Raw genomic sequence first — 10,829 nt, forward strand, 5'->3', positions numbered from 1 at the left:
CCCTAGATCCCAAAGATTTTCTCCTATGTTTTCTCTAAATGTTTTGTAGTTTTACATTTCACATTTAAGTTTGTGATCCATTTTGAGTTAATTTTTGTAAACAGTGCAACTTAGGTGAAGGTTCATTTGTTTGCCTATGGATGTCCAATTGCTCCAGCACCATTTGTTCAAAAGGCTATCTTTCCTCCATTGAATTGCTTTTGAACTTTTGTCAAAAACCAATTGGGCATACTTGTGTGGATGTATTTCTGGGCTTTCTATTCTGTACCATTGATCTATGTGTCTATCCTTTTGCCAACACTATACTTTCTTGATTACTGTACATCTAGCTTACTTCTCTTCTATTGCTACAGTCCCCCAATGGTGTTATACATTAAATATCCAGGATGGAGAAGCCACATGCTACTCACCAAGGGGAGGAAATTATCACAGCAGCCTGGGCACTCGTTGTGAGCTCTCCTGTGATTGGGGCTTCCGACTGATTGGACGGAAGTCAGTGCAATGCCTGCCAAGCCGCCGTTGGTCTGGAACTGCCTACTGCAGACGTAAGTTGTGTATGTGTACATATGCTGACATGTATATATATGAGAGAAGCCAACCAGTTAGCCACTGAGAGTATGTGCCTGGGGATGTTACCATGCCCTTCTCTCCAGGGCAAATTGGGAATTTTCCCTTGGTCCCCTAACAGGGTCTTTCCCCATCCTAACATTCTAGCTCATTTTCTCTCCTTGGGGTCAACTACCCAAACAATAAGAGCATTTAAATAGCAGCCAGCCCCGCTGACCCAGAGAGTCCAGGAGGGCACATAGGGAGGAGCTCAGCCTTGGGCCTGAGGCCTGATGTGGACCTAGGCCTTCCTCTGGAGCTCCCAAGGATGTACGGTCCCAGGCTCCTTCCCACTTGGAGTAAACTGCTTACTTTCTTAGAATGCCATGGCATTGGAACTGTGAGACATCTGCTATTCTTCATTTTCTTCTGACAATCAAGAAGAATCCCAAAGGCTAGAATGTGAGGATGCTAATACACCCACATTCCAATTCATGTCCCCCTTAAGCTCCCAAATCCCTGCCTCTTATTCAAGCTGTACAGCCTATCCCCTTTTAGCAGCTGGGCTTTGTTTGTCCATCTGTCTATTGCTGAATAATATTTTTAGGAAACCCACATCTGCAGGACCCTGTATTGGTCACTTCAGGAGTTTACTCAGTTCCTCAGTTGCCCCCAGGTTGCTTAGGGACTAATGGGGTGGAAACTTGAATATGTGTATATGAACATATTGTACCTGGACACAGAAGTGCTGAGCACTCAGAGAGAAATGGGGTTGGTCAGAGAAGATATTTGGGAGGAGAGAAGGAAGCTACTACACACCTCTGGGTGACTATAATTAATTTGTTTAGGATTTAGATATCCCTCATTTCCAAAATGAATTTGAATTGGCTTTAGAAAATGATAATACTATAAATTGAAAATAGAAATAAACCAGTTTAAAGAAGGGAGGACCAGATACTTCCAGGTGCCTAGAATGAGTTAATTACTGCATTTGAGCACTGATTCTAGCTTTGACCTTCCTCATAAGAGACAAAAGGGTGAACATTTTAGAGCTATCATTTTCACTGTCATTTAATACTAGGTAAACAAAATTCTTCTGAAGAGTCAAACCTTTTTTCTTGGCCCTGATTTCAAGGGGATCATTTTTACATGGGTCTATATACCTAAGGGATACTGGAAAGCATAATAGGCAATAACTGTCATCTGGTTTGGCCAACAAGCAAAGGAACATAGCTTATGTAGAATCTTAATTCTATAGCTCCAACAATTGAAGGTATGCAGGGCTATAGAATTTAGACCACCTAGAGGAATATACGGCTTATCTCCTCCTCTCAAGTATCTGGTCTCTCAAACAAGACTTTGGAAGCACAGGCTCATGGTGGCAGTGTCTGCTTCTGGTACTTGTGGTGTCTAAGGCACATGGCTTGCTCTTTAATCAATCAAACACCACTAAACCTGGCCTGACTTGTATTGTCACCCGAACACACTTCCACATGTAAGGGCGCTTCAGCTGAGGAGTGTCTGTGCTGGTGCCAAAATTATACTCAAAAAAGGAGCTTTGCAATTGCATCCTTCAAGTTCTCTGTGAGCTGCTGGCTCATACCCCTGTATCTTCACTTTTGTCTGAATGGACTTTATGAGTGGGTGTTAGGCTTCTCAGATACCCCTACACCATTCTCTGTTCAAACCCTAATGTTAGACAAAGCTTACTGCGAATAAAATATTTTTTTTAGTAAAAAAAGGAGCTTTGAATTTACTGTCATTGGAGGAAGAAGAGAACTAATAGTGGCTGAGTTCCTAGATGAGCCCAGAGGTTTATATGTGTTGTCTCATTTAATCTGAACAACACTCCTATGAGGTATCCACATTTTACAAATGAAAACACGGAGACTGAGAGAGATGAGGTAACTTGCTCAAGTCACAGAGCTAGTAAGAGGAGGTCTGATTCCAAAGTTCATGCACTTGGGTAAGTAATTTGCTTCTTTGAGACCCCCCAAGAGTGCTGCTGTACTTTGTAATATGAAAATCAAAAGGCAATTAGGCACAAAAATGTAAGGGCAGTTTGGGTAGGGTTTCTTTACTTTCTGCTGTCTCTGATATGATTCTCCCTGTGCTAGAAGACCAGGCATCACCTCCAGATAGCCCCACAGGCCACTGAGCTTGCCACTTGGTTCTCTCTTAGAGTTGAGATGCCACGCACTGCCATTCATCACTAGTGGCACCTACACCTGCACAAATGGGGTGCTTCTTGACTCCCGCTGTGACTACAGCTGTTCCAGTGGCTACCACCTGGAAGGTGACCACAGCCGAATATGCATGGAAGATGGGCGATGGAGTGGAGGCGAGCCTGTGTGTGTAGGTAAATGCTGGTCCCTCCCAGCTGTCCTGCTGGAAAGAACCACCATGGCATTGTATCCACAAAGGATGTGGAATTCTCATCACAGAAGGCATTCCTGTTCTATATGAAGGTAGCACTCTGGGTCCATGCTTAACAAAGTGGTCATTTTCCCTGGAGTGGGGCTTCTTTTCCCAGTTTCTCTGAGCATCTTGAATGGCGAGTGCATCTTTTTACCTACCCGGTGGTATGGAATTTCTTCCATGGGTCTCCTCCAGGGAAGGTAGGGGACCCACGAGTCAGCATTTTATTTCTGACCTTGGCAGATATAGATCCCCCCAAGATCCGTTGTCCCCACTCACGTGAGAAGATGGCAGAGCCAGAGAAACTGACTGCTCGAGTATACTGGGACCCACCCTTGGTGAAAGATTCTGCTGATGGTACCATCACCAGGTGAGCCCAAGTAATGAATGCCCCTTATTCCTTCTAGCAGCTTCTCCTAGTACCTCAGGCTGCTCATGCTGCGCTGCACAGGCTGAGGCTACAGTGATGGTGTGCACCCAACCCTGCTTCTAAGGGTCTCTCCTCAGTAACTCTTTCACCCTGTCTCATGCAGGGTGACACTTCGAGGCCCTGAGCCTGGCTCTCACTTTCCCGAAGGAGAGCACGTGATTCGTTACACTGCTTATGACCGAGCCTACAACCGGGCCAGTTGCAAGTTCATTGTGAAAGTACAAGGTCAGAAAAAACTCTCCAGTTTCACATTGTTCACTATTCCTGCTCTATCCTTGTAGAGGCCCACCACAACCCTCTCCTCTGTATGCCTGAACGAGACATGCCTCGTTTATACTGGGAGGGGACAAAACTAGTCCACCCAAACAGGCTTTTCCAGGAAGCCTACACTGTACTTACATTGCATGGTTCAGAAACCCTGACTCCCCAACGAGACTTTCTCAGTCCCCTACATCTAGATAAAAATGACAAAGAGCCTCTGTATCCATTTCATTTCTTAGCCTTCTAATTATCAAATCTAATCAGTCTTCCTTCTCATTCTTTCACCTTTGCTGAAATTGGTGGTGTTGGTTACCTGATACTTTCTCTTTATTTTGTGTTATATTGTTTTGTTTTTCTTTTCTCATTATGAAAATATTTCATACCCTGCTCACTATAGAACATTTGGAAAGTAAAGAAATATAAAGAGGAAAAAAATCCTATCGTCCCATTGTCCAGAGGAATTGCTATTAATCTTTTGGTATTTTCCTTTTTCTTTTTTCTATGCAGACTTTTCTTTTTTAAAAAATATATAGTTGAGATTATATTGTGTAACCAGTCTTATATAACCCTTTTCCTGCTTTTCATTACAACACAAGTAACTTTCCTATGTGCTTTATAAAGTTCCCAGAAATATTTTTACATAATATTCTACTCTAAGGATATATCACAATGTGCTTAACCCTTTTCCCACTGATGGACATTTAGGTTGTTTCCTATTTATTTTTGCTATTATAAGTTATTCTGAATGATGGTCTTCTTTATAGAGGGTGTCCATAAAGTCTGTAGACATAGATGACAATATATTTTTTCCAGATTGATAAGGTTTTTTGATGACATTATTTATATTAACCTGTGTTCCAGACTTTATGGACACCTTTGTCTACAATTCAGATTTAATTTCTTAAGAAAGGAAAATTCTAGTTCCATCACTGGCTATTGGAAAGAGAGAAAAGCCATTCATTCTGATCATCCTAGGTCTCCTGGTCTAGAAAGCCCTGCATAGGTATCTTCCTTAGACTTTCTTTCCTAAGAGAAACACCATAGCCCCTGACCTGAGCCCCTCTCTGACAGTAAGGCGCTGCCCAACTCTGAAACCGCCACAGCATGGCTATCTCACCTGCTCCTCAGCGGGGGACAACTATGGTGCCACCTGTGAATACCACTGTGATGGTGGTTATGACCGCCAAGGGACCTCTTCCCGGGTCTGCCAGTCCAGCCGCCAGTGGTCAGGATCACCACCCATCTGCGCTCGTGAGTGAAACCAGGGGATGCAGAGAGTGGACACAGTGATCAAGGGTACTTTGGAGGATGGCACAGGGATCCAATGGCAATGTGTACGATGTGAGAATGCGGGGGGGGGGGGGTGGTTCTGAGATGTGTATATTTTAAGAGCCAATGTTCCCCCATATCATATTCCTAGCCCAAGAAGAAGAATTTAAAATCTACAAGTGTTCTTTTAGGATTTCCCCCCATGAGAAAGGAGAAACTACCAGAAAGGGTTAACCTGAAAGAATGGAACCCATCAAGATGTTAAGTTACCCATGCTGGGATGAAGGCGAAGGCCATTCTCTGACTGACCATCTGCTTCTGCCCCAGCTATGAGGATTAATGTCAATGTTAACTCAGCTGCTGGCCTTCTGGATCAGTTCTATGAGAAACAGCGACTCCTCATCATCTCAGCTCCTGATCCTTCCAACCGATATTATAAAATGCAGATCTCTATGCTACAGGTTAGCCCACTCCCCTCATAACCCCCTAACTCCAACACATTACCTCCTTACCTTTTCCCAATCCGAGCATTTCTCTCTGCAGCACAAACCCTACTTCTTCAAACTTTTCTGTGGATAGTATTTGATCTGTTTTACTGTTGAAAACTTTAGCGCATTTTACAAACTATGTTTTTTACTGAAAAGGCAATATGGCCATTGGAATGGTGGATGTGACTTGCATGGGGGCTAGAATAGGAAGGGAGTGTGTGGCAAAGCACTCTGAATCAATTTGTAGGAAAGGTATGATCAAATGTAAATGTTGGGAATTAACTATGTTTATGCTTCCAAGGAATGATGGTACTAACAAACACTTATAGGGTAAGTGCTATATAAGTACCAGGTACTGATCTATATGTTTACATGTTAATTCATTTAATCCTCACAACAACCCTTAAGAAGTAGGTACTATTATTACCCCCATTTCCTGGGTGAAGACACTGAAACAGAGGGAGGTTAAGTGATTTGCCTAAGGTCGTTAGCTAGTAAGTGACAAAGCTGGGATTTTACCCAGTCAGTCTGGTTCCAGGATCTGTGTTCTAAACCACTACCAGAAGCAGAAGAGAAGGAAAAGGTATTGTGATATCTGAAGGTAAAATGAAGGAGTTGCATGACAATTTTTAACATAGCCAAAGCCACCGGAGGGGGAGTGGTAGATAGAACAGTATAAATATGACCACTGGAACTTATACACATAAGAGACTAGGTTGCTGTCAGGGTATGCTGACAAGGCTAAGGTCTGGGGAACTGCAAGGGGCTGAGTGCCCAGGTAAGAGAAGAAACTATTTAGGAGATTTCTAAAGGTTGACTCTTAAAAGTTTCCAAGTCAAGACTCAGGGTCCCATGATGGAAGCAGTTTCTCCAAAAGGATGAACTGGGGGGTTTGGACCAAAAGGGCCCTGGTTCTTCCAGGGATCCTAAAAAGGCAAACAGAGGCAAGAGCTCAGCTTGAACAGGAAGCAAGAACAAGACTATGAACTAGTCAGTGGGTCCAGTGACTTTGAGGGTCTGGACTAGAAGAGGAGCCCAAAGATTAAACAGGATGGGGCACCAGGGATTGTTCAATGCTTATTTAAACCTCAGCCAAGGTTGATAGGCTATCCTGCAAGACAAGGCAGGACAAAGAGCCAGGGTAGTGTTACAGGGTGTGCTGTCCAGTGCCAGGAAGGCAACAAATGGTAATGAAAAGAGCATTAGCACTGTTTTGGAGAAACCCTGGAGACCAAGAAGAGGCCCTGGCGACATAGTCTAGTGGTAAGGACCCCATACTTGGGCAGGAAACATTGGACCTCAGTTTGAATCTTGACTCAGTATGTTATTGTCATGCAAACTTGGACAAGTTACTTCCTCCTCTACAGAATAAGGATGATACTACCTACCTCCTTAGGGGTATTGAGAGGATTATATTAGTTTATGCTTACAAAGCATTAGGTATGTGTATTCAGTAAATAGTAGCTATTATTATCATATCAAAATAGCCTTTCATTAAAGCTTATGCAAATGAAGCAATGAGATATTATGTGGCCATTTGTCAATTACATTTCTCTTGTCTACGCCTCATGGTGTAACCGTTCCATACTCTTCTGTAGAATGAGAAAAATACTGTTGGGGCAAGTATTTCAGAAATGACAGAGGGGAAAGGTTGTAGACCCCATGGCATTGTCCTTGGGGGAGAAGCCTCTCCTTGCCCACACACTACCTCATGTGTTCCCAGGAGGAATCAGCCAAGTAGTCTTAGGTTTGACTGTGAGGGCCTGTTTCATCAAATGTTCTCTCCCCTCTCAGCAATCCACCTGTGGGCTGGACCTGCGTCACGTGACCATCATCGAACTGGTGGGGCAGCCACCTCAGGAGGTGGGACGCATCAGGGAGCAACAGCTGTCAGCCAACATCATCGAGGAGCTCAGGTCCAGGCTGCGAGGTGGCAGGGAAGGGGTGGACAGAAACCTTAGGCAGGATGCTGGTGATAAGGGGGTTGTGGGAGGACAAGCAGACACTGTTCTCTTGGGGCACTCCTTGTTTTTGAACTCTTATGGATGCATTGGGTAATTCCAGAGAGTGGTCCTTAATTCTAGCAGGACACCAGAATCAAATGGGGGAAGTGGGGGTTAAAATATGGATTACCAGGTCCCGCACCAAACCACGTCAGGAATGTGCTTTTATAAAGGCACCTCAGGTGACTCTGAAGCACAGCCAGGGCTGCGACACAGTTCGACCCAAATATGACTCAAATAAGCCTCTGATCCTGTTGCCTCTTGGCCCCAACCCTCTGCCTTCAGTCTCCAAAAGAGTAAAAGGCATCTTGAGGCACTGAACTCTGAATCATACCTATCGATTGGCCCGAGGGAAGAGAAGACCATAGGTGACAGGTGGTGGAAGTTGACTTTTCTCATTATCTATCCATTATCACCTTTCCAATGCCGCCACAAATACTCAGGGTCAATAAAGCCATTACTGCTCTCTATTGTACAAACAATACCTGCCTCAAGGGCTCAGTCTCAGCGGGGAACAGAAAGATTCAGTCCCAGTGGAGCAAGTGACTGAAAAAAGGCTCAGAGGAAGAGATCACAGATTTGCAGCTACAGATAGGAGAGTAAACCATGTGATACTGATCAACCTCAGGGCTGCCTGTACAGCTGTGCAGCTTATGCCCAGCTCAACTTGAGAAAACACTAGTCACCTCTTAGTCTGTGTGACTGTGTGACCTTGGAGTTATTCCGTGCAGCCTGCATAGCCATGTGTGATAGCTCTGCTTTAAGGGAGCTGACAATGGAAGTGCAGCCAGGTAATAACAAAGCTGCTCCAGCTGGGGTGAGGAAGGGGCTGCTTAGCAGAGCTAGATGCAGCAAAACTAGGGAGTCTGAGCAGAGAAAGACAAAGGGGCTTGCGATTGGTAGTGGAGGTGGTGGGCTCAAGGGATAGGGTGGGAAAGGAATTAATCCAATAACAGAGCTGTGAAGGGCCAGAAGATAGCAGTTTGGTGGGATGGGTGCCCAGACAAGGTCTCACACCTCCCCTGGGCTGCTCTCTCTAGGCAATTTCAGCGCCTCACCCGCTCCTATTTCAACATGGTATTGATTGACAAGCAGGGTATAGACCGGGAGCGCTACATGGAACCTGTCACCCCTGAAGAAATATTCACGTTCATTGATGATTACCTACTGAGCAACCAGGAGCTGACCCAGCGCCGGGTGCAAAGGGACGTATGCGAGTGAACCTGAGCCAGGGCAAGGGAGAGGTCAAGGGAAACACTTCCCTCGTTGGCTGAAACTTGGGATTAATATAAAGGAGGAAATGGTTTCCCACAGTTATAGGGACAGGACTCTTGAGATGGGTAAGTTTCGCCAACCCTGGGCCATTTCCAGGCACCTTTTTAGGGCTATGTACTAGTTCCCCTGAAGCAAGTGTCTGCTTCAGGTAGCACAGGAGGAGCATGAGAAGCTAGGTAGGAACTGAGGACAGCGAGCTGGAGGGTAGAAGGTCTTCCTTTCCTAACCTGGGCCTCTGCCCAGTTCTCTAAAGTCTTTCGGATGAAGTAAAGCCTAAATTCATTCACTAACCGGCTGTGTTTGAAATGGTTCCTCTACCCTGAGGTAACAGCAGAGGGCAGCACCACCACGACAGACAGCCAGGACGCTTGAAGCAAGTGTAGCTGGATTTTCCTTACAACTGTAACATTGAGGGTGGAGGATAGCTACAAAACTTATACCTGGACCTGTTTATCATTTCCCCTTCTAGGGTGTTGGGCTACAAATGTTATATAAACCATTGCTTCATCTAACAGTTAGGAATGCTGCAATGGGAGGGAGCTTGGGAAGAAAAATCAGGCCAGGACCTCTTCTTACTGAGGCCTCCAGTTCCCACAGCAAAAGGTAGACAATGCTGTCCCTTCCTCAGAGAAGTCCCCAGCCCGTGATCTAGGAAACCTCAAAACTACCAGTGTAGGCCTCTATAAAATGAAATAGTGGGGAAGGAAAAGGAAAACAGACTCAGCCTCATGTATTACCTTACACAGATATCCACTTTTAAGAATCAGATAGCTCTGCTTAAGGGAGACAGAGTACGCGGGAGCTACAGAAGCACAAAGTGAAGCCTTATGAGCCAGGCCTGAAAGCAAATTTGAGGCTGGGCTGCTGTAAAGTGAAGCCACACACAGATCCCTGCTCAGACTATAGCCCCTTTCGATGGTGCACCAGTGTTTGAAAGAAAAGTGTTCTTTCCCTCGTTCCTGAGAGCCTTCTTTTATACATTTGTGGAATCCAGTGTCATAGTTAAGACTCAGCAGCCCTTCTCCTTCAGCTTTACCTAGGAGGTCATCAGTGGAAAACTAGAGGGGAGAGGGAAGTAGGCTGGATGGGGAGGCAGAGCTAATGTTCCAAAGTTCACCCTGTGCCAGGCACCACTCTATACACTCTGAAATCCTCACAAGAACCCTATAAGGTAGATACTATTATTAGCCCCATTTTGCACATGAAGGAACTGAAGCTCCGAGAGGTCAGGTAGGCAACCTCCTCAAGATCAGACAACTAGTAAGTGGAGTGGCCGAGTCAGGATTTAAACACCAGCAGGCCCAGTTCCAGAGTGAATGTTCTTAAACATTATGCTATGCTGCCTCTCTTTCTTTTTCTTTCTACTTTTCATTTAAAGACAGCTGAAAGCTTCAAACGAGGAGAAAGGTTTCATCTTTTATAATTCTACTCAGACACAAGACTCACGTTACATTCAGGAGGAAAGAGGGAAATGAAAGGCTTTCAACCCAAGAAAATTCACTCTCCAAAGCAGAGTGATGGGACATAAATCATGAGCCCAGAACATATGGGGGTAGCAGTGAGTCAGAGAGAAGCTGTTTCCACCGGGGTTTTAGTGAAAAATCTCATTTTTAAAATGCGAAATTAAAAGTTACACAGTTGCTGGGTAGAATGGGACATGGAGGAAATTGTCAAACTTGGAGCAAAATGGTCCCTTCTCCCTCTTCCATCCAGGGAAATACAGGAGCTATGAAAGGCAGGAGTCAAGTTATGGGCAGAAGGCAAAATACAATGAATTACTGTGGGGAATCTCCAGTCAAACAGAGTCTGTAATTCCAAAGCAAAGACTTCACACCCGGCAAGAAGAATGCCCTTCTTTGTCTTTATCACTAACACTTCAAGAGTTAGTGGTCAAAGGTTGAGATGATAAGAGTTCCCATCTGAGTCTGACTGACGCATGCATATAAATTCTCCTCCAGCTTAAAAATTTGAGGAGCTTTTGTTTTCTTTTTTTTTTTTTTTTTTTTTAAGTATTCAAGGCTTTCTTGCTTGAATTAAGTATTCAAGTATTCTTGCTTTCTTTAAGTAACGTTGTATTGTAGCCTCCTTTGTAGTCCTTTTTAGATTATGATTTAAGAAATCCCAACTCCTAAAGTAAGG

At 44.5% G+C, this 10,829-nt stretch overlaps 1 protein-coding gene across 2 annotated transcripts in view; it reads left to right on the plus strand.

The window, feature by feature from the left end:
- The window catches only part of SRPX2 (sushi repeat containing protein X-linked 2), a 31,191-nt gene extending 22,211 nt beyond the window's left edge, over nucleotides 1-8,980 (plus strand). The window contains exons 4-11 of one of the 2 annotated variants that reach the window (XM_037821535.1): nucleotides 354-545; nucleotides 2,729-2,905; nucleotides 3,208-3,334; nucleotides 3,498-3,619; nucleotides 4,727-4,906; nucleotides 5,252-5,385; nucleotides 7,207-7,328; nucleotides 8,456-8,980. In XM_037821535.1, coding sequence (XP_037677463.1) covers nucleotides 354-545; nucleotides 2,729-2,905; nucleotides 3,208-3,334; nucleotides 3,498-3,619; nucleotides 4,727-4,906; nucleotides 5,252-5,385; nucleotides 7,207-7,328; nucleotides 8,456-8,636 — 1,235 coding nt within the window. In that variant the 3' untranslated portion in view covers nucleotides 8,637-8,980. The remainder of the gene's footprint in view (nucleotides 1-353; nucleotides 546-2,728; nucleotides 2,906-3,207; nucleotides 3,335-3,497; nucleotides 3,620-4,726; nucleotides 4,907-5,251; nucleotides 5,386-7,206; nucleotides 7,329-8,455) is intronic. The other variant, XM_037821536.1, reaches the window with a different exon arrangement.
- The last annotated feature ends 1,849 nt before the right edge of the window (nucleotides 8,981-10,829 follow it).

The sequence above is a fragment of the Choloepus didactylus genome, chromosome X, assembly GCF_015220235.1.
Source record: "Choloepus didactylus isolate mChoDid1 chromosome X, mChoDid1.pri, whole genome shotgun sequence".
Lineage (NCBI taxonomy): Eukaryota > Metazoa > Chordata > Mammalia > Pilosa > Megalonychidae > Choloepus > Choloepus didactylus.